The sequence below is a fragment of the Entelurus aequoreus genome, linkage group LG24 (assembly GCF_033978785.1).
Source record: "Entelurus aequoreus isolate RoL-2023_Sb linkage group LG24, RoL_Eaeq_v1.1, whole genome shotgun sequence".
Lineage (NCBI taxonomy): Eukaryota > Metazoa > Chordata > Actinopteri > Syngnathiformes > Syngnathidae > Entelurus > Entelurus aequoreus.
The window spans coordinates 417,454-441,958 of NC_084754.1; the positions used below are offsets into that span (position 1 = coordinate 417,454).

The window sequence follows — 24,505 nt, forward strand, 5'->3', positions numbered from 1 at the left end:
GGGGATAGGCCCCTCCCACCTCCAAAGACATGCACCTGGGGATAGGCCCCTCCCACCTCCAAAGACATGCACCTGGGAATAGGCCCCTCCCACCTCCAAAGACATGCACCTGGGAATAGGCCCCTCCCACCTCCAAAGACATGCACCTGGGGGTAGGCCCCTCACACCTCCAAAGACATGCACCTGGGGATAGGCCCCTCCCACCTCCAAAGAAATGCACCTGGGGATAGGCCCCTCCCACCTCCAAAGACATGCACCTGGGGATAGGCCCCTCCCACCTCCAAAGACATGCACAGGTTGATTGGCAACACTAAATGGTCCCTAGTGTGTGAATGTGAGTGTGAATGTTGTCTCTCTATCTGTGTTGGCCCTGCGATGAGGTGGCGACTTGTCCAGGGTGTACCCCGCCTTCCGCCCGAATGCAGTTGGGATAGGCTCCAAGACCCCAAGAGGAACAAGCAGTAGAAAATGAATGGTTGAATGGAGATTAATCATGCTTTTTAATTTGGATTAATCATGATTAATCAGTGGCATAATTTAAATTGTCTTAAAAAATATTAATATATATATATTTATTTATTTTTTTATATATATATACACTAGCGTTCAAAAGTTTGGGGTCACAAGTAAATGTCCTTATTTTTGAAGGAAAAGCACTGTACTTTTCAATGAAGATAACTTTAAACTAGTCTTAACTTTAAAGAAATACACTCTATACATTGCTAATGTGCTAAATGACTATTCTAGCTGCAAATGTCTGCTTTTTGGTGCAATATCTACATAGGTGTATAGAGGCCCATTTCCAGCAACTATCACTCCAGTGTTCTAATGGTACAATGTGTTTGCTCATTGGCTCAGAAGGCTAATTGATGATTAGAAAACCCTTGTGCAATCATGTTCACACATCTGAAAACACTTTAGCTCGTTACAGAAGCTACAAAACTGACCTTCCTTTGAGCAGATTGAGTTTCTGGAGCATCACATTTGTGGGCTCAATTAAACGCTCAAAATGGCCAGAAAAAGAGAACTTTCATCTGAAACTCCACAGTCTATTCTTCTTCTTAGAAATGAAGGCTATTCCACTAAATTGTTTGGGTGACCCCAAACTTTTGAACGGTAGTGTATATATATATATATATATATATATATATATATATATATATATATATATATATATATATATATATATATATATATATATATATATATATATATATATGTGTGTGTGTGTGTGTGTATATATACACACAACAGCACCCCCGCAACCCCAAAAGGGACAAGGAGTAAAAAAAAATGTTTACATATATATATATAAAAATATATATAAATATATATGTGTGTGTGTATATATATATATATATATATACACAGTACAGGCCAAAAGTTTGGACACACCTTCTCATTCAATGCGTTTTCTTTATTTCCATGACTATTTACATTGTAGATTGTCACATCAAAACTATGAATGAACACATGTGGAGTTATGTACTTAACAAAAAAAGGTGAAACAACTGAAAACATGTTTTATATTCTACTTTCTTCAAAATAGCCACCCTTTGCTCTGATTACTGCCTTGCACACTCTTGGCATTCTCTCCATGAGCTTCAAGAGGTAGTCACCTGACATGGTGACTACCATATCAGGGTTGATTAGTGGAATTTCTCGCTTTACCAATGGGGTTGGGACCATCAGTTGTGTTGTGAATGAGAAGGTGTGTCCAAACTTTTGGCCTGTACTGTATATATATATATATATATATATATATATATATATATATATATATATATATATATATATATATATATATATATATATATATATATATATATATATATATATATATATATATACATACTTAGATACATATATATATATATGTATATATAATTTTGTTTACTTGACATATGTTGTAAAAAAATCATTCAATATAAAATATATTAAAAAACCTAAATACAATACATAACTTCTTTATATGTTATATTTATTATAATACAAACGTATATTAGGTTATATTTCATTGAAATATTTTTTCCCCAAAAGCCTCCCTTTGGCCACTTGTGTGCTCACTCCACAACGTGGTGTGCTCACTCCACAACGTGGTGTGCTCACTCTGTCCAAGCTGACTATACATGTTTTTTTTTATTATTGTTACATTTTTGTTTACTCTACATAAAACAAATCCTGGATAAAGGTCTAATCTACTTCTATATGAGGCTCCATACATTATGCTTTTATTATCAGCTCAAATATAATATGATCATCAAATATTAATGCATGTCATTATTTTCAAATATTTCATTGTCAGATGAAAATGGTCATGTTTGTGTGAAAATATTATACTGCACGAATGTAAATATTGCACCAACCTATTATATTGTTGTATGTATATTTTATTGGTGGAAAATACTTGATATGATTGAATATTGATTTGAAATATGCTAATTAGAATATGCCCATTGTCTTCTATACCGCTGCACTCTCTGCCCTTCAAATGTGAGATATATCGTGCAGGTGCATGCTATTTTATCCTGCAGGTGTCCAAGCTGAGTGACAGCTCGCAGGGACTCACCTATGGTGGATATGAAGGTGGTGTTGAAGGAGTCTTCGCTGAATCGGAACAGCAGACACGTCTTGCCGACCCCGCTGTCACCGATGAGCAGCAACTTGAACAGATAATCATAAGTCTTCGCCATTGTACACGACGGCCAGGAAGGACGAGGTCAATAAACGCCGCGTCTTCTTTTTTAGAGCCTCAGCTGTCTGAGGCGGTCTGGCTGCGGCCAGCGGTGACGCAATGCATGCGCGGTGCATTCTGGGCCCTGTAGTTGTTGTTTTTGGGGACGCCACAGCCCGTAATGTTTACAGGTTTTTTATTTGACATTTTCTTATACTATTTCTATTCGTACTATAAAAATGTTTGAAAAAATACACTTAATTACGCGGTTACGAGGTCAGCGTTGCAGTTGGAGTCACGTGTTTGCACACAATAAACTTAAATATGGGCTCATTATGTGTCATTAAAATTAATCATTAAACCACTAGTTGTGTTTTGAGTGTTTTATCTACAGTTTAATGGTGTTGGTTTTTTTTTATACTATTATGAAAACTGCGGTCATCAGTTTCTCCCCAGCTGATATCCGAGAAGACGTGCACGTAAAACGACGACAGAGAAATGCCTGTAAGTTGACTTTTTTTTTTAAATGCTCTTCCTTTTGCTTCTTAATCGTTGCAACAATGCGATTCTTATATTATAGACGTGGTTGCCGTGCGTGGAATGGTGGGAGTGGCGTGAAAAAGAGCACAAAGTGCGTATTTGGGGGCCAAGCACATGGCGGTGTTTATTCGAGCTAGCAGGGCCGTCTATGTGCTGGAGGGGGCCGTCTATGTGCTGGAGGGGGCCGTCTATGTGCTGGAGGGGGCCGTCTATGTGCTGGAGGGGACCGTCTATGTGCTGGAGGTGATGCGGCGCGATGCTTTGCTCCAGAAAGAAGTCGGTTCCCACTTGTTTCCCCCACACACACGATTACTGCGTTATGTGAGCTAAATGTGTTTTGACATTGAAGTCGCTGCTAATTTCTGTGATGCGCGTCATGTTTGTAAATCTTCCAACGAACTCGCCATGTTTTGTTGACAAATGTGTGATTGTAGCTACATTCGTAATGTTGCGCCTTCATCGCTCCTTCACTACGCGGTGCGTGTCGTCAATAATGACAATTATTTCCAGAACAATTCCAACCGAACGGTGACGTTGACGTCATCAAAGATAAAATACGAAATCTTCCAACCTGTTGATTGGACCACATTATATACAGGGTTGTTGGTTTTTTGGACAATTGTGTGTCCACGCAGTTTTGCATTCTGCCTGCTTCAACATCATATTACTGCTATTAATGTTAAATATTGCTCCAAAAACTGTTATTAATGTTAAAGATTGCTCCAACATCATATTACTGTTATTAATGTTAAAGATTGCTCCAACATCATATTACTGTTGTTAATGTTAGATTTCTCCAACATCATTTTACTGTTATTAATGTTAAAGATTGCTCCAACATCATATTACTGTTATTAATGTTAAAGATTGCTCCAACATCATATTACTGTTATTAATGTTAAAGATTGCTCCAACATCATATTACTGTTATTAATGTTAAAGATTGCTCCAACATCATTTTACTGTTATTAATGTTAGATTTCTCCAACATCATTTTACTGTTATTAATGTTAAAGATTGCTCCAACATCATATTACTGTTATTAATGTTAGATTTCTCCAACATCATATTACTGTTATTAATGTTAAAGATTGCTCCAACATCATATTACTGTTATTAATGTAAGCGGTAGAAAATGGATGGATGGATGGATTGCTCCAACATCATGTTACTGTTATTAATGTTAGATTTCTCCAACATCATTTTACTGTTATTAATGTTAAAGATTGCTCCAACATCATATTACTGTTGTTAATGTTAGATTTCTCCAACATCATTTTACTGTTATTAATGTTAAAGATTGCTCCAACATCATATTACTGTTATTAATGTTAAAGATTGCTCCAACATCATATTACTGTTATTAATGTTAAAGATTGCTCCAACATCATTTTACTGTTATTAATGTTAGATTTCTCCAACATCATTTTACTGTTATTAATGTTAAAGATTGCTCCAACATCATATTACTGTTATTAATGTTAGATTTCTCCAACATCATATTACTGTTATTAATGTTAAAGATTGCTCCAACATCATATTACTGTTATTAATGTAAGCGGTAGAAAATGGATGGATGGATGGATTGCTCCAACATCATGTTACTGTTATTAATGTTAGATTTCTCCAACATCATTTTACTGTTATTAATGTTAAAGATTGCTCCAACATCATATTACTGTTGTTAATGTTAGATTTCTCCAACATCATATTACTGTTATTAATGTTAAAGATTGCTCCAACATCATATTACTGTTATTAATGTTAAAGATTGCTCCAACATCATTTTACTGTTATTAATGTTAAAGATTGCTCCAACATCATATTACTGTTGTTAATGTTAGATTTCTCCAACATCATTTTACTGTTATTAATGTTAAAGATTGCTCCAACATCATATTACTGTTGTTAATGTTAGATTTCTCCAACATCATTTTACTGTTATTAATGTTAAAGATTGCTCCAACATCATATTACTGTTATTAATGTTAGATTTCTCCAACATCATATTACTGTTATTAATGTTAAAGATTGCTCCAACATCATATTACTGTTATTAATGTAAGCGGTAGAAAATGGATGGATGGATGGATTGCTCCAACATCATGTTACTGTTATTAATGTTAGATTTCTCCAACATCATTTTACTGTTATTAATGTTAAAGATTGCTCCAACATCATATTACTGTTGTTAATGTTAGATTTCTCCAACATCATTTTACGGTTATTAATGTTAAAGATTGCTCCAACATCATATTACTGTTGTTAATGTTAGATTTCTCCAACATCATATTACTGTTATTAATGTTAAAGATTGCTCCAACATCATATTACTGTTGTTAATGTTAGATTTCTCCAACATCATTTTACTGTTATTAATGTTAAAGATTGCTCCAACATCATATTACTGTTGTTAATGTTAGATTTCTCCAACATCATATTACTGTTATTAATGTTAAAGATTGCTCCAACATCATATTACTGTTGTTAATGTTAGATTTCTCCAACATCATTTTACTGTTATTAATGTTAAAGATTACTCCAACATCATATTACTGTTATTAATGTTAGATTTCTCCAACATCATATTACTGTTATTAATGTTAAAGATTGCTCCAACATCATATTACTGTTATTAATGTTAAAGATTACTCCAACATCATATTACTGTTATTAATGTTAAAGATTGCTCCAACATCATATTACTGTTGTTAATGTTAGATTTCTCCAACATCATATTACTGTTATTAATGTTAAAGATTGCTCCAACATCATATTACTGTTGTTAATGTTAGATTTCTCCAACATCATATTACTGTTATTAATGTTAAAGATTGCTCCAACATCATATTACTGTTGTTAATGTTAGATTTCTCCAACATCATTTTACTGTTATTAATGTTAAAGATTGCTCCAACATCATATTACTGTTATTAATGTTAAAGATTGCTCCAACATCATATTACTGTTATTAATGTTAAAGATTGCTCCAACATCATATTACTGTTATTAATGTTAGATTTCTCCAACATCATTTTACTGTTATTAATGTTAAAAGATTACTCCAACATCATATTACTGTTATTAATGTTAGATTTCTCCAACATCATATTACTGTTATTAATGTTAAAGATTGCTCCAACATCATATTACTGTTATTAATGTTAAAGATTACTCCAACATCATATTACTGTTATTAATGTTAAAGATTGCTCCAACATCATATTACTGTTATTAATGTTAAAGATTGCTCCAACATCATATTACTGTTATTAATGTTAGATTTCTCCAACATCATATTACTGTTATTAATGTTAAAGATTGCTCCAACATCATATTACTGTTATTAATGTTAAAGATTACTCCAACATCATATTACTGTTATTAATGTTAAAGATTGCTCCAACATCATATTACTGTTATTAATGTTAAAGATTACTCCAACATCATATTACTGTTATTAATGTTAAAGATTACTCCAACATCATATTACTGTTATTAATGTTAAAGATTGCTCCAACATCATATTACTGTTATTAATGTTAGATTTCTCCAACATCATATTACTGTTATTAATGTTAAAGATTTCTCCAACATCATATTACTGTTGTTAATGTTAGATTTCTCCAACATAATTTTACTGTTATTAATGTTAAAGATTACTCCAACATCATTTTACTGTTATTAATGTTAGATTTCTCCAACATCATATTACTGTTATTAATGTTAAAGATTACTCCAACATCATATTACTGTTATTAATGTTAAAGATTGCTCAAACATATTACTGTTGTTAATGTTAGATTTCTCCAACATCATATTACTGTTATTAATGTTAAAGATTACTCCAACATCATATTACTGTTATTAATGTTAGATTTCTCCAACATCATATTACTGTTATTAATGTTAAAGATTACTCCAACATCATATTACTGTTATTAATGTTAGATTTCTCCAACATCATATTACTGTTATTAATGTTAAAGATTTCTCCAACATCATATTACTGTTATTAATGTTAAAGATTGCTCCAACATCATATTACTGTTATTAATGTTAAAGATTACTCCAACATCATATTACTGTTATTAATGTTAAAGATTACTCCAACATCATATTACTGTTATTAATGTTAAAGATTGCTCCAACATCATATTACTGTTATTAATGTAAGCGGTAGAAAATGGATGGATGGATGGATGGATTGCTCCAACATCATGTTACTGTTATTAATGTTAAATATGTTTTCTTACCTCTTAAATGTTGCAGTTGGCCAAAGATCTCCTCCATCCTTCCGTTGAATATGAGAGAAGACAACACAAAAAGAAAAGACTTGTTCAGTCTCCCAACTCCTATTTCATGGATGTGAAGTGCCCAGGTAAGCATGGCAAAGTGGAATAATTAGGGGTGTGACGGTTCAAAACAATTCAGGAACGATTTTTTTTTTTTTATAACTATACGATCTGAAACCATTCAGTAACTTTTTAGCCAAAAAAAAGTATTAAAAATCAACCAGTGTAACTGAAATAAATAGTGGACACTACAGGTGACGTTTCCTATATTCATGTTATTTCTTGTAAAAGGAATTCTGGATACAAATAAGCAAGTAAACTTTCAATAAAAGTACAGTAACCAACATTCAAACAGATTTACACGCTACTTCTGCTTTTGTTTTTCCAACAAGTAATACAATATTAATATCAAAAATGAAGGCGCAACCAACATCTCTTCAGGTTGAATTAACGGTAGATTTACCCGCTACTCTTGCTGTTTTTCAACATGGAAATACTACAAATACAAAATAAATTAAGAGCAATGGTGACCTGTTGCTACTCTAATAGTAATTCATTACTTTCAGTCACTTACACACAAACATCCCCTTTATGGTCAGGATGCGCTCTCCTGACCCAGCACACATACAGACAAGATGTAGGAATATAAAACTGATGGTTTGGCTCCTCCAAGTTAGGAGTGCCTCATTTTTTACTTTACCTCCTCCAGGAACTGCAGTCCTGTGTAATGACACTCGCTTGTAGTAAAGAAACTTTTACTTCAGTAAAGCGTCTCCGACGTCTCTTTTGATCCGGCCACACTGCTGTGTCATCCCTCGGTCCGGACGAGGATGGTAGGACCAGAAATAGACATCATTAACAGCTACGGTAGCAGAGTAATGTCACAACAAATGCAAACGGCACAGCAACATAGACACACAACGATGTTCCGTAAGTGACAGCGGACAAGTTGTCACATCCTTAGTGGCTTAAAGTTGTGTTTCAGCTTTTATTTTATGGCATTGCGGATTTTGCAATTGTGCTGCAGCTGAAAGTTGTATTGTAATTTGATAGTTTTGTTGTGACCTTTGTCAGCCACCATAGGTATCCGCCATTCTTGTTTTGCCGACTGATGGCGATGACGCCACAGACATACTTGAGTAATGTTTAACGTCCTTGTCATTAAGTGTTAAAGTCTGCCGTTGTTAAATGCAATGGGGTTTTTTCCCAGTGTCCATAAAACCGTATGCCTGTCAAAACGATGTTGGATCGATACCTATCTTCCGGAAGGCAAACTTTCCCAGCACAGATCAATGTAGTTGAAGCTAAGGAATATAAATCAAATGTATGGATTACTCGTCACAGCCCTAGTGATAATGTAGTTGTGTTGTTGCAGGCTGCTACAAGATCACAACGGTGTTCAGCCATGCCCAGACAGTGGTTCTGTGTGTGGGATGCTCCACTGTGCTATGTCAGCCTAAAGGAGGAAAGGCCAGACTCACAGAAGGTACTACTTGTAGTACAACATGGCACAACATAACACTTGCATCTGAGCCTCAAGACATTTTTCTAAATTTGCCTTTACAGGTTGTTCTTTCAGGAGGAAGCAACACTAAAAAAAAGATTATTCCAATCGCTGGTTGAGGAATGTCACTATGCTGAGGACACAAGAATCATATTTGTGATTTTATAAGCTTGCTATGCCTTTAATACAATGAATTTGCAAGTCAATAAAACATGTGAAAAACTAAAGCACACAGGGACTTTTATTCATAAGTAAAACATTGTTTTTTTGTTGTGACTGAAATAACCTTCACAGAAAGCAAGTCCTTTAAAGCTTCCGTACAATACAGCCGTCAATCAAGCTCACAGGGAATTTATTAAATACATATATAAAAGAAGCGCCAACATAACGATGGCAGAACAGGAACACAAACCTAGCACAACGTAGTCCATGGAAAGTTAAATAAAAGCAGTGTTTTTGTGAAGTAACAGTTCAGATCATTTAGTAAATGGCAAGAGTGGGTTGCAGGCAGAGGAAGTTTTGACGTTCCAAATACGAACTGAACTGTACTACTTGGTTGCAAATTCATGTTTAAATCTCAATGGCTACTTTCAACAAAGGCATTGGTCAAACTAGATTTAGGTCACCTTGTCCGTAGTGTGACAAGACTACAGTTATTGTGTCTGACACTGCACGCCGCTTCTGGGACTGCCCTCGTCTTCCTCATACGCCGCTCTGTTGTTCCGCTGTTGCGTCCGCTCGTCCACATCGCAGAGTTCTACCTCCTCTGTGTCGTCGGCGATCCTCACGTCCTCTCTGGGAGGAAGCAGCCTTTCCAGCTGGTACATGAGATGCTCTGGGAGCCAGTTTTTCTCTGGAAACTCCACCTAGACAGCCAGGGAAATAGTAAATGGGCTATACTTGTATAGCGCTTTTCTACCTTCAAGGTACTCAAAGCGCTTTGACACTATTTCCACATTCACACACTGATGGCAGGAGCTAATCAAGACCCTAACCACGACCCATCAGGAGCAAGGGTGAAGTGTCTTGCCCAAGGACACAACGGCAGTGACTCGGATGGTGGAAGCAATCCGGATGATTATTTTCCTCTTTGGTTCGGAGGACACGACGTCCACAGTTTCCAAAAACAATTTGAAATGTGGACTCGTCAGACCACAGAACACTTTTCCACTTTGTATCAGTCCATCTTAGATGAGCTCAGGCCCAGCGAAGCCGACAGCGTTTCTGGGTGTTGTTGATAAACGGTTTTCGCCTTGCATAGGAGAGTTTTAACTTGCACTTACAGATGTAGCGACCAACTGTAGTTACTGACAGTGGGTTTCTGAAGTGTTCCTGAGCCCATGTGGTGATATCCTTTACACACTGATGTGGCTTGTTGATGCAGTACAGCCCGAGGGATGGAAGGTCACGGGCTTAGCTGCTTACATGCAGTGATTTCTCCACATTCTCTGAACCCTTTGATGATATTACGGAGCGTAGATGGTGAAATCCCTAAATTCCTTGCAATAGCTGCTTGAGAAAGGTTTTTCTTAAACTGTTCAACAATTTGCTCACGCAATTGTCGACAAAATGGTGACCCTCGCCCCATCCTTGTTTGTGAATGACTGAGCATTTCATGGAATCTACTTTTATACCCACTCATGGCACCCACCTGTTCCCAATTAGCCTGCTCACCTGTGGGATGTTCCAAATAAGTGTTTGATGAGCATTCCTCAACTTTATCAGTATTTATTGCCACCTTTCCCAACTTCTTTGTCACGTGTTGCTGGCATCAAATTCTAAAGTTAATGATTTTTTGCAACAAAAAAAAATGTTTATCAGTTTGAACATGAAATATGTTGTCTTTGTAGCATATTCAACTGAATATGGCTTGAAAATTATTTGCAAATCATTGTATTCACTTTATATTTACATCTAACACAATTTCCCAACTCATATGGAAGCGGGGTTTGTATATCCAGTGTTTCCCATAAACTGCCAAGATACCTGTGGCGGTGGGGGCGTGGCTATGGGCGTGGTCACCATGACATAATCGAGTAATTTGCATAATTTACTACAATGATATGATTTTCTCCAAAAAGGCTCAAAAAATGTATACTTACTAATTAATAATAACAGTTTTGTTTTAAACGTCCATCCATCCATCCATCAATCCATTTTACAATATAATTACAACACTTTATGTACATATTTATATACAGATTTGAACAATAAGTTATTCACTGAAATATATTTATTAATTGTGGTTCTTACAAAAAATATATCTTATAAAAATATAAAAGCTAAAATGTCTCTTAAAGCTCTGCCCCTTTAATTAGTGCATATAATAATTTAACTTTAGACTACTACTACAAGCATATTATTTACCAGCAACATAAAGTGAAACAGAGGCAGAGGTGTCCTGCCACAGTCAGTAACAAATAAACAGAAAACAGTAGTGGTGGTAGATAGGGTTGGGTATCAAGTATCGATTGGAACCGGGACTAACTTTCCGATTCTCCCGGTATCGTTCAAAAGTTTAAATTTCGATTCCTATTTTCGATACCCAGTCCGCCGACCGGAAAAAAAAAAGAAGAAAAAAAAGTCAGCCGAACCGGAAGAAGAAGACGCTGAGCACCAACGAAGAAGCGCCCACCGCCGGAAGTGTTAGCATAGCCGAGCGAGTCAGTCAAGCTCAAGCATGGATAGCGGGCGTCGGCGGTCGAAAGTGTGGCTTTACTTTACAAAAAAAAAATGAAATAACCGCGAAATAACAGAGCTCCATGTCCATCAAGAAAGGAGTGGAGAGAGAGCTGCAGATGTACCAGGACGTTCCACCGATACTTATGTCTGACGACCCTGCTGCATGGTGGTGGTCCGGTGGAACCAACAAAAGACTTATCCTTTGCCGTCAGATCTCGCTTTCTCCTATTTATGCGTTCAAGCTTCTTCCACACCCAGCGAAGGTGTATTTTCCACAGCAGGAGAAACTATCTGTCCAGAACTCCCACGCATCCTGCCTGAGAAGGCGGATATGGTCATTTTCCTAAACAACAACTGTCTCTGATTTTATACTGTACCTGCTGCTAATCTGGACTGGCTTTTGCAAGTTGTTTCTTATTGTTTCTTTGCTTTTCTGCACCAGGTTAGCCCATCAGTGGGAGCACGCTAACATTTTTAAGTACCTGCAGCATCATACACTTGTGTGTGTAAATGTGTTTTCATGAGGTTTCCTGCAGCATCATACACTTGTGTGTGTAAATGTGTTTTCATGAGGTTTCCTGCAGCATCATACACTTGTGTGTGTAAATGTGTTTTCATGAGGTTTCCTGCAGCATCATACACTTGTGTGTGTAAATGTGTTTTCATGAGGTTTTCAAAAATAAAGCTCTCTTGAAGAAAGTGTACCCCTGGGAAAATGTATTCATAATTTATAATATTTATATTCAAGTTCATAGAATTGATATTTATATTCTAGTTGAAAACAGCCCTGTGAGGAATTTATAGCAAAGTTCATAAAAAGTTAATAGAATTAAAATGGATGGAGAATGTCAGACTATTTCATTCAGAAAGACTGTAGGTTAGCTAGCTCATTTAAAATATCCTAAACTTTTTTTTGACCCTGCCTCTTAAAAGAATCGGGATTGAGAATCGCCAGGAATCGGAATCAAAACAAAGAACCGGAATCGGAATCGTTCGAATTCAAACGATACCCAACCCTAGTGGTAGATAGACACAGAGCTTCATCAAACATCTGATCCACTGAACAAAGAGCTCCAAAAATCTTGACCCTACACTTCTCTTTTGTAAAGTAAATGAACTGCCGATACGGGCATCTACATCAACATCTACAACTACATCAACTATATGATCATCTACATCTACATCAACTATATGATCATCTACATCTACATCAACTATATGATCATCTACATCTACATCAACTATATGATCATCTACATCTACATCAACTATATGATCATCTACATCTACATCAACTATATGATCATCTACATCAACTATATGATCATTTACATCTACATCAACTATATGATCATCTACATCAACTATATGATCATCTACATCAACTATATGATCATCTACATCAACTATATGATCATCTACATCTACATCAACTATATGATCATCTACATCTACATCAACTATATGATCATTTACATCTACATCAACTATATGATCATCTACATCAACTATATGATCATATACATCTACATCAACTATATGATCATCTACATCTACATCAACTATATGATCATCTACATCTACATCAACTATATGATCATCTACATCTACATCAACTATATGATCATCTACATCTACATCTACATCAACTATATGATCATCTACATCTACATCAACTATATGATTTGCCTAAGAAGCTGGACAGGACAACAACAAAAAAAAAACATTTTTTGTTGCGGCCTTAATTCTTTCGTGGGGGGGTGCCACAAATAAATGAATGTGTGGGAAACACTGATATCAGTAACGAAACAGGAAGAGAGCTGCAGCACGTCTACGATGAAATTGCATGTGAAGCACCCTGTTACCATTTACACATACTTCTACACGCAAAACAAGCTCTTACCTCAAACTTGATGATGAGTTGGCCCTTTTCGTAAGGGCTCTTATATATCGGCATGCCTTCGTTCTGCACCAGCTTTGTGTCATTGTTCTTTATTACTTCACCTTAAATTGTGACAAACAATAGACCTTAGTAACAGCACAATAAGGCCAGTCGACATGTTGCGCTGACCTGGTAGTAAGCTGATGAGGAGTGTTCTATTGTCCAGAGTGTTGACGGCCTTGCGGAATCCACACAGGGACTCCACAAGTTTAATGTTCATCTTCATTATCAGACTGTCTTCGCTTCGTTTGAAATCGCTGTGATCTTTCTGATCCAACACGATGATGACATCACCAGGCTCCAGGTCAGGTTCCTGGTCACCTTCCCCGTGAAATGTAATTTTTTGACCATCTTTCATACCTGGGAGCCAAAAATGATCAATTTAGTGATTACCACTCATGTTTCACATTAAGAATGAGTATCACCTTTGTCAATGTGGACTTCGAGAATTTTCTTCTTGCGTTCTACTTTGTGCCCATTACAGTTCTTGCAGCGGTCCTTAGCACTAAAAGACTCGCCCTGACCATGACAATCTCCACACATGCTTTGAATCTGCTGAATCATGCCTGGTCCTATCTGCTGTACTTTGATCTGCACTCCTCTACCTTTACAGTTGGAACATTTCTGCAAGGTACCCTTTTTACCACCATAGCCTGTAATACAAACAGTAAGCATTTGAATGATCAACATGCTTCAAGAAAGTTACAATTGTTTAAAGCGACACGTACCTTCACACTTTTCACATATGACATTCTTCTGGAGTGCCAGCTTTCTTGTGCTGCCGTTGTACATGTCCTCAAGTGAAACACTGAGCTGGTGGATAATGTTCTTCCCTATAAAACCATCAAATAGAGTGAAATATTGGCTATCAGTGCATTATTTAAGCTTGTCATATTTGCACTAACCTCTCCTGTCTCTCTGCATCCTTCCGCCTCCTCCGCCGAAGAACATGTTGAAAATGTCCATGGGGGATGATCCTCCACCCATGCCGCCATCTTTAATTGCCTGTTCCCCTCCTTGGTCGTACAGATCCCTCTTTTTGGGATCCGAAAGCACGTCATACGCTTGAGATATAAGCTTAAACTGCAGACATAGGAGACAGGAAATGAGTCCTAAGTACTGTATGATGATGGCTGAAGGTTTATATGTAAAAGTATAGTTTAGCTTATTTGTGATAATGTAAGACATTTATAATTCCTGCCACATGTAATTACCATACAAATACTGGCCTTTGCTTTAATAGACAGGCACTAATAAAAACGGTCTGAAAAAGATGGTTTGTCTATTTTTCGGTTTTAAATTTATACATGTAAACCAACAGGTGGCGCCAAACACCTCCACCCTAAGCCAGTTAGCGCTTTTTTTCCCATCACTTACACACACCAAATATTCATTCAAGACTCAGCTCAAAAGAAGTGGCTTGAAGGCGGTGTTAAAAAAATGACTTTTAAAATGTAATTATAGTTTCCCAAAAGAGTATTTGAATTATTTACGGAATCACTGTTTATTAAATGTAATTAACATCAAGGTAAATAAATAAATACATTACTTTAAAAAATGTAAAATATTAGTCGAAGCAGTTGAGAGATGTTTTATGAGGGCAGAGTGTGTAAATGTGTTCCTTAAAAGGCGGTGCCTGTTGCCAAGCAACGCGAGACATCAGCCAGAGCTCATAGCACATTTACCTCGGCATTGGCAGTTTACGGAGAGTGATGGCAGATGTGTGGAATTTGTTCACTGAATTGTTTGAGCACGAGTTAATAAAGGATATCACGTTCGTTTGGAGTGTGGCGGTGGTTGTTGCTTGCACTAGTAAAAATATGCTGTACTTCTGACGCTGTCAAATGGTGTGTTCCATTTGTACTGGGAAGTCAGAATTTCTTAGTTCTTAGTCACAATATCAAATGGAACGCCCCTCGAAGTCAGATTCCCGACTCGGAAAGTCGTAGCATTCTCACCACCCCCGAGTTTGTTTCAAAGATGGCTGCTCTGAATGTAAACAATTATATTCGCTTCTATAACATCCGTTATTAGCACTTCTGATTAGTTTATGTCACAGTAAATCAGCTATGTATAATGTATTGTTGTACATTTACACATAGTAACAGCGCTCGAATGTTACCGCGGCAATGCCGCGGTAAAATTCCTAGGTAAATGGAACGCAACATAATTGCCTTACTACATCAAAAGTAGCATGCCACGTAACATCCAACTTAAGTAAGTACAATGTATTTATATAGCACTTCTCCCAGAGAGCTCACAAAGTGCTTCAAATGGTTAACATACATGTAGCAAGATCAGAACAAGCGTACAGCATGATGCAACAGCAAAGACCGCAAATAAAAAAAATATGATGAATAAAAACTATATAAAATAATAATTAAAAAATGGAATATATCAGGAATGCACAATTAAAATGTGTTTAACTGCCTTTTAAAAATCAATAATGGCATAACGTACGTAAAAGTAATTAACTAGATCTTGGCTTCTACTGGCTGCCACAACAACTTCCAGTCAGGATTTCGACCTCTTCATAGCACAGAGACGGCCCTTCTTAAAGTTATAAATGACATCCGTCTAAACACAGACTCTGGCAAAACTTCAGTATTAATGCTTTTGGACCTCAGTGCTGCATTTGACACTGTCGACCACTCAATACTTTTGGACAGGTTGGAAAACTGGGTGGGGATCTCAGGCACAGTTTTAAGCTGGTTCAAGTCATATCTACAAGATAGGAACTATTTTGTTTCCATTGGTGACTTTGTATCAGAACCAACCAACGTAACGTGTGGAGTCCCCCAAGGTTCAATCTTGGGGCCCACTTTATTTAACATCTATATGCTCCCACTAGGACAAATCATGCAAAATAATAACATTGACCATCATTGCTATGCCGATGACACCCAAATCTATGTAGCGCTATCACCAAATGACTATCGCCCCATAGATCTTCTGTGCCAGTGCATTGAGCAAGTCAAACACTGGATGTGCCAAAATTTCCTACAACTAAATGAAGATAAAACTGAGATAATTGTTTTTGGTGCTAAAAAAGAAAGGTTTAAAGTCATCCAACACCTTCAATCACTGTCCCTGAAAACCTCAAATAAAGCCAGAAATCTTGGGGTTATTTTAGATTCTGATTTACATTTCGACAGTCACATCAAATCAGTAACAAAATCGGCCTACTATCACCTCAAAAATGTAAAAAGACTTAGAGGGCTCATGTCAGCTCAAGACTTAGAAAAACTTGTACATGCCTTTATTACCAGTAGGCTAGACTATTGTAATGGTCTCCTTGCAGGTCTTCCCAAAAAAACTGTCAGGCAGCTACAGCTTGTTCAGAACGCTGCTGCTAGAGTTCTAACAAAGACCAAAAAATGTGAGCACATTACACCAATTCTTAAATCCTTACATTGGCTCCCTGTACATCAGAGAATAGATTTCAAAATCCTCCTGCTCACATATAAATCACTACATGGTCTAGGGCCCAAGTATATTACTGATATGCTCCCACTATATACGCCCTCTAGATCACTAAGATCTTCTGAGAGCAATCTGTTAGCGGTTCCAAGAGTAAACTCAAATCAAGGGAGAGCATCATTCAGTCACTATGCAACACATAGCTGGAATAAACTTCCTGAAGATGTCAGACCCTCCCCAACTCTCACTACTTTTAAAACTAGACTGAAGACTTTTATGTTCACCTTAGCTTTCAGCTAAATCTTTTAATCTTTTAACTTTTAACGTCTGCACTGTTCTTATTTTTATTGTCTGCATTTTAATTTTGCTTTTATTTTCTTTCATTTCACTTTGTTGTCTGTGAAGCACTTTGAGTCTGCCTTGTGTATGAAAAGCGCTATACAAATAAAGTTGCCTTGCCTTGCCTTGCCTAGATTACTCGTTACTGGTAACAGTAACAACGTTATGTAACGGCATTTCACATGAAACACTGCTCGCAAGTTAATCACAGTCATCCACTGTCGAGCAGCTAAGAAGTATGAAAAATACAACATAATGAATTAATGTTTTTTTTTAATTGGTCTTAAAAAAAGTAAATTGTTTTGTAATTGTTTTGGGGACCACATTTCCAGAGGGGGCCAGACTTCTCTCAACTATTATTCTTATTTTGTATAAACCTGAGAATCTGCTGTTTTCAAAGTTGAAGATCAAAGATTTTTTATATGACAGCCCTCAAATGTTTTTAAGAATATGCTACAAGAATAATAGTATTTGCCAAGTCTGTTGAACTAAACTTGTCTGGTGTCGTTACCGGACTGGAATTGGGCCCCATGCTGCCAGTTGAATAACCCTGACTGATATGACCATACATGTGACACTATAATGATGTCATTTTGCATTGTTTGCTGTATATTCATTATGCATTGCAAGAAGTTAAAAAAAAAAAAACACAGGACGCAAAACAAATGTCGCTTCTTTTTTTACTTTTTTTGTTTTTGTTTTTGAAAGACGCCTGTCAGTGCTTTAAGATGAGAGAGGGGCCCACAGCAGCACTGACAGCTTATTGAGATAAGCTACACTTGCTGTCATGTCAGTCTCAAACCATCTGTTTACTAGATTTGTATAAAGTCTTCTGGGGGGTTTTATGAGGAAAAAAGGAGTATCTAAACAAGTCTACCTACTTGCTAAATATAGCAACAAATGGCTAATTTAGCATCAGAAATCCCTTCCATCCATCCATACATCCGTTTTCTACCGCTTGTCCCTCTCGGGGTGGCTGGAGCCTACTCAACTGTGTTCGGGCGGAAGGCGGGGTACAACCTAAACTTTGTGCCCCGTAAAGAAAGGCCTCCCTACGCCCGTGAAGCCCTGTAGTTTGGTAAAGCAGCTACCCAGCAACCACAAGTATTTGGAAAGGAAGACCACTACAAAGAGGCATTGCATAACAGGGTTTCCCCTACATTGCCAACATACACCTAGGAAATCATTTTCTAATTTGCATAATTTGATGATGATATGATTGTCTTTAAAAAGGTTTACATATATCAAAAACAAATCTGCTTTATTAATTAATATTAACATATTTTTATATTATATAATTTTGCTCCATTTTCAATTGTTGCAGCTTATGGTACAATGTACTTTGTTAAGAATGTTTTCAAGTGTCCAAAGACTTTCAGTGACTTTTTTTTCATTAAAAATGACTAGCAACAAATCTAGCATCTTTTTCTGGTGTTATTGTAGACTGTATTTGTGTTTTGAGACTTCTGAACAGCGAGCTGCAGCGCGTATGACGTCACACTTGCTTCGCGCTGCTGCTGCTCCAGTTGAACTTTCTCTCCTTAAAAGCCGCTAGCGTCCTCTTAAATGGGAACTGCACTTTTTTGGGAATTTTGCCTATCGTTCAATCATTATGAGAGACAAGAAAACACTTCTCTTTTCCTGGATCTGATGTGAAAAGATCAGACTTGAAGCACTTTGGAGCGTTTAGACAAGCAAAAAAAGCCAATCTGAGTCACTTGAGGGCAAAAAAAATCTAATTTGGTGTAAAGTGTAAACAGGGCCTTGGAGTGAAGGACGAAGACAGAAGTGTGTGCCCGGTAGGGAATTTGTGTTGGGATTGGGCCGTTTTTTTGCATAAAATTGGCAATAAGACTTCGCTTCTGGAGGCTACAATACATTATATTACCATATTTTCCGGGCCATAGGGCACACCGGACTATATGGCGCACTGCCAATGAGCGGGTCTATTTCCATACAAAAGGCGCACCGGATTACAGGCCGCATTAAAGGGGTCATATTATGATTTTTTTTCTAAATGTAGAACACTTCCTTGTGGTCTACATAACATGTAATGGTGGTTCTACGGTCCAAATGTTGCATAGATGATTTTTACACATCATCTTCAAGTCGCTTTCTGACAGTCTCTTCAAGATGCGCCGTTTTGTGGGCGGTCTTATTTACGTGGCTCACCTTCGGCAGCGTCTTCTCTCCGTCATCTTTGTTGTAGCGTGCAAGGACGGGAGTGGAAGAAGTGTCAAAAGATGGCGCTAACTGTTTTAATGACATTCACACTTTACTTCAATCAATAACGGAGCAGCATCTCCTCATCCGTGGCTCACGCCGCGAATGTGTCCCGTGAAAAACCGTCTGACCGGAACTCTTTAAAAACTAAAGTCCCGTGGGTGAATAATGTAAACTCACTACACCGGTATGTTTTAGCGCTTTCATGGCGAGTCTACTGACAGATATAAGTAAGAACTTTACACTACTTTATATTAAAAATGGCAACAGCGGAGGATGAATGTCCCATAACAAGAAGATAAGAGAAATATAAGAAGCTTTTCGACTACGATGTCGCCACGGACTACAAAGGCGGAGGCGCGTAATTTTCAGGACTTATGCAGATCCCAAATACAGATCAGAAGGTAAGAGAAGTTGCTTTTGCATAATACTGCAAAACAAAACGCCAGATAATATGTCTTACCTAATACACACACCATAATAATACTCCTATGTTGAAGCACAGTACAATCCATCAAGTGGTGCGGCTTCATTCACGTATCTCTTATGTGTGACTGCCATCATACTGCAGTCTACACGTATCTCTTTTGTGTGACTGCCATCTACCGGTCACACTTATTTCACCATGTACCAAATAAAACAGCTTCGAAGTCGGTAAGCACAACCAAAATTATTTTGTACATTAGGCGCACCGGTTTATAAGGCGCACTGTCGAGTTTTGAGAAAATGTAATCATTTTAAGTGCGCCGAAAAATACGGTACTTATATTTTTTTTCATGTAAAGATCCCTTATTTTTAAAGTGTGGCGGCTTTAATTTGGCGGTGCGCCATTATCAGTTACATTAAGGTGAAACAATGCATAATAAGTTTTACATCCTGTAGTATTTCAGGTTGTGACATAGAGCTAACAACCTAGCCTGTAGTAGCTAGAAAGAGAAGCTTCCAGATCTTTCCAGAGAGTTCCTGGCTGTGTAACCCTAGACGGAGGCCCATAGATGTCTATATTTAGCGTTCACTCACCTTCTCTCCCTCGTTGGGGTTCTTGTCTGGGTGATATTTCAGGGCCAGTTTTCTGTAGGCTTTCTTTATCTCGTCGGCAGATGCTTTTGGACCGACACCCAGAAGATCGTAGAAGCCGGTTTCGCGAACCATTATTATAACCTGTATATAAAAAAAACACAAGCCTTTCTTGAGAAATTCTTTCTTTAGTTTATTTAGAACATGAACACACTTACAGCATATTACATCACACAATTTCATGTCATGTCACTTTACATCATGTCCGAAAAGGAGTAAGAAGAAGCAAAGCTTATTGAATCCTACCCCTTCCCCACTTCAGAGCGTTTACAAATATATACATTCATTTACCGACCTTTTTATAGTAAAATGACATCCGTGAATGATTAATACAGCAGTTTTGTAATATATAATTAAGTCAGTCATGCTACACATACTGAGATGAAGAATATCTTATTTTCAATAAGGTTGAAAGTGTTTCTCATAATTACCGTATATTACCAAATAACCGCCCATGTCCTACTAGCCACCATTTTGTGAATTAACCGCCTCTTCCTAATATGTCCAAATAGCCGCCCATGGGCTGTTATTTACATAATTTAGATTAAAATGCTACTGGGGTTGCGTTTGCTGCAGTATTATTGTTTTGATGGTTTTATAGAGTACTTGGTACCATCATTTCATTTCTCCTGTATGCTGCTTTGTTTAAAACTTGGAGTACTGTAGCCTTTATTTTATTTAAGTGACAGTATTATTGTTCTGTTTTGATGGTGGGTTTTATACTTGAGTACTTGGTAGCATCATTTTATTTTTCCCGGTAGGCTCCTTTATTTAAAAAGTGTATTTATTTTTAGTATTGGTATATTCTATATGACAATTGTTGCACTACTGCCATGTTGAGGCCTTGCTGATCTCTTGTCTTTTGATAGCCTACCTCATGTTGATCTCTTGTTTTTTTGTTTGTATGTTTACAATAGCTTTTACATTTAAAGTTTTTTGTACGAAAAAAAAAATACTGGACAGTAACCATTGTAACCAAATCAATGGCCTGGTGCAGGCTGGTGGAAAAATAAATAAAATCCTTGTGCAAATAACCGCCTGCTTCTTTTAAACGCCTGTCTCCAAAATCGATTTTGGGAAATAAACGCCCGGGCTTCTTTTTTGGTAATATACGGTATTCTTATTTGTACTTTGTAAGCACTATTAATTTATCTTAAACTGGATCATATCAGTACATTGTTTAACTTCTTTACTTAATCCATTCCATCATTTAATTCCACATACTGAAATGCTAAAGGTTCTAAGTGTTGTACGTGCATACACATGTTTTCAATTACATTTACCTCTAAGGTTATATTTCTCCTCTTTAGTAGAGAAGAATTGTTGTACGTTCTTTGGCAGCAGGTTATAGTTTGCTTTGTACATCATTTTAGCTGTTTGCAATTTGACCAAATCATCGAACTTCGATATTTTGGACTCAATAAATTCCGGGTGATTGTGAGTGGTCACCATGTTAAGTTGGTAACGTTGGATACGCTGCCAACGAACAGGCTTGTGGAAACAAAGCTAGAAAGGCGTTATTTCAAATAACCCCCACATTAATACAATAACACCGACATTAAGGGGAAAAAAGGGATGTTAGTGGCATTAGGATTATTCGAACTTCAAAGACTTGATAGTAACAAGCACGTGTTAGTCATCTAATATTTGTTAATACGGTTAACGCCTAAGAGTCGCTTTAATAGATTCGTGAATTAACCCACACTCCTTTGTATTGCCCAGGTTCCTTACTTGTTTGATGTTTTCCTCTCCGGGGAAAAAGGGAAGTATTTGTTGGCCAAATTGAAGCCGGTGCGGGCAAGAAGTCTGTCTTTAATATAGCTGCTGCTCCTCCGCGTGGAACTTTCTGGAGTGTTCTAGCAAAAGCAGACCGGAAGCTTCGTTAGCAAGAAATCCACGTTGCCAGATGGGAAAAGACAAATTATCGTATCACTATCTTAAAATGATCGTGTTTTTTAAAATAGTTATTGTACATGCCCTATTTGACGTTGCTCAGGACTGTCATACATAGTAAAACATTACTATGTACCGTGTATAGAGTAGATTGTAATGGAGTTTTACCTTGAAATCAACAAGCAGCACTGTGGGGGGTGGAAAATAATGCCACCGGGATAACAGTGCCCCCACTTGGCTGTAAAGAGGTTTTTATTTATTTGTCATCCATGAATTGAAAGGGTCAAATTATCGTACAATTATGATAAATTCTGACATATTGATGGTGACGTTATCGTACACATTTGATAGTCATTGTACTTTTGGCAACGCTATGCCAGCAAAGACCGATAAGACCAGGGAAAGGGTACGGAAGCCCCGATGGGACAACAACATTCTGTAAAGAAAATCAATACTGCACAGTTGATAGAAAACATTTGGAGCGAAATACGACAACTCCTCCAATGAGAGATGTCCGATAATATCGGCCTGCCCATATTATCGGCCGATAAATGCTTTGAAATGTAATATCGGAAATTATCGGTATCGTTTTTTTTAATTATCGGTATCGTTTTTATTTATTCATTTTATTTGTATTTATTTTTTATCAAATCCACATAAAAAACACAAGATACACTTACAATTAGTGCACCAATCCAAAAAACCTCCCTCCCCCATTTACACTCATTCACACAAAAGGGTTGTTTCTTTCTGTTATTAATATTCTGCTTCCTACATTATATATCAATATATATCAATACAGTCTGCAAGGGATACAGTCCGTAAGCACACATGATTGTGCGTGCTGCTGCTCCACTAATAGTACTAACCTTTAACACTTCATTTTACTCATTTTCATTCATTACTAGTTTCTATGTAACTGTTTTATATTGTTATGTTTTTAATTTATTTATCTTATTTTAATTATTCTTTTTAAAAAAGGACCTTATCTTCACCATACCTGGTTGTCAAAATTAGGCATAATAATGTGTTAATTCCACGACTGTATATATCGGTATGGGTTGATGTCGGTATCGGTAATTAAGAGTTGGACAATATCGGATATCGGCTAAAAAGCCATTGTCGGACATCCCTACCTCCAATGTTTAACTGTTGTCATTAATGTCAAAATTAATCTGAAGGCTATCAAAACGACTTTGGACAAAGACTTGTGGTTAAACTGGTTAACTTAACTCTTAACTCATTCTCCTTCTATGCCACATCAATATGGAATGCACTCCCAACAGGTGTAAAAGAAAGTGCATCTCTATCCTCCTTCAAAACTGCATTAAAACAACACCTCCAGGCAACTTCAACCCTTGACTAACACCCTCCCTCTTCCACATCCCACCTCCCCGGATTGTAAATAACCAAATGTAAATAATCTAATGTATTTCTAATGTTACGTATATACTTGTTCTTATGCTATCTGAACTCACTATTTTTCCTGCTGGCTGTACATATCCTACCAAGTCACACCTACACTGTTTCAATGTCCATTTCTCTGATGATGCAATTGTTGATGACTGAAGTGCTGATATCAACCAAACCCTCCATTGTAAATAATGTGTGATGACTGTATTATGCTGATAGTATATATTTGTACCATGAATTGATTTACGTGGACCCCGACTTAAACAAGTTGAAAAACGTATTGGGATGTTACCATTTAGTGGTCAATTGTACAGAATATGTACTGTACTGTGCAACCTACTAATAAAAGTTTCAATCAATCAAAACAAACAAAACACAGAGCGTAGTTTGGCAACCATTCACACTCATATTTTGGCTGTAAATGTTTTGATATCCTTTGTTTGATGAAAAGTGAATGAATAGCCGTCTTTACATAGTAGATAACTTCCAATCTCTTCAAATGA

The 24,505-nt window shown here is 36.9% G+C and overlaps 3 protein-coding genes across 5 annotated transcripts in view; 1 reads left to right on the forward strand and 2 right to left on the reverse strand.

Annotated features, from left to right (window-relative positions):
- The window catches only part of LOC133641619 (ras-related protein Rab-8B-like), a 12,407-nt gene extending 9,626 nt beyond the window's left edge, over positions 1 to 2,781 (reverse strand). The window contains exon 1 of the mRNA XM_062035475.1: positions 2,570 to 2,781. Within this exon, the coding sequence (XP_061891459.1) occupies positions 2,570 to 2,693 (124 nt within the window). The 5' untranslated portion in view covers positions 2,694 to 2,781. The remainder of the gene's footprint in view (positions 1 to 2,569) is intronic.
- A 233-nt stretch (positions 2,782 to 3,014) lies between these two features.
- Positions 3,015 to 9,245, forward strand: LOC133641620 (small ribosomal subunit protein eS27-like). 3 transcript variants are annotated; one of them, XM_062035477.1, is made up of 5 exons: positions 3,114 to 3,178; positions 3,255 to 3,305; positions 7,487 to 7,595; positions 8,885 to 8,995; positions 9,076 to 9,245. In XM_062035477.1, exons 1-5 carry the CDS (start codon positions 3,173 to 3,175, stop codon positions 9,102 to 9,104), a joined length of 306 nt encoding a protein of 101 aa, XP_061891461.1. In that variant the 5' UTR covers positions 3,114 to 3,172; the 3' UTR covers positions 9,105 to 9,245. The 3 variants fall into 3 exon arrangements, with proteins under 3 accessions (XP_061891462.1, XP_061891461.1, XP_061891460.1); XM_062035478.1 differs by lacking the exon at positions 3,255 to 3,305 and having other exon boundaries at positions 3,015 to 3,178; XM_062035476.1 differs by lacking the exons at positions 3,114 to 3,178; positions 3,255 to 3,305 and adding an exon at positions 3,436 to 3,535.
- Positions 9,237 to 22,881, reverse strand: LOC133641618 (dnaJ homolog subfamily A member 4-like). Its single transcript, XM_062035474.1, has 9 exons — positions 22,758 to 22,881; positions 22,428 to 22,552; positions 20,640 to 20,780; positions 14,543 to 14,720; positions 14,366 to 14,470; positions 14,063 to 14,290; positions 13,767 to 13,997; positions 13,599 to 13,699; positions 9,237 to 9,879 (listed from the first exon to the last, which is right to left on the reverse strand). Exons 3-9 carry the CDS (start codon positions 20,769 to 20,771, stop codon positions 9,667 to 9,669), a joined length of 1,188 nt encoding a protein of 395 aa, XP_061891458.1. The 5' UTR covers positions 20,772 to 20,780; positions 22,428 to 22,552; positions 22,758 to 22,881; the 3' UTR covers positions 9,237 to 9,666.
- Between the last annotated feature and the right edge of the window lie 1,624 nt (positions 22,882 to 24,505).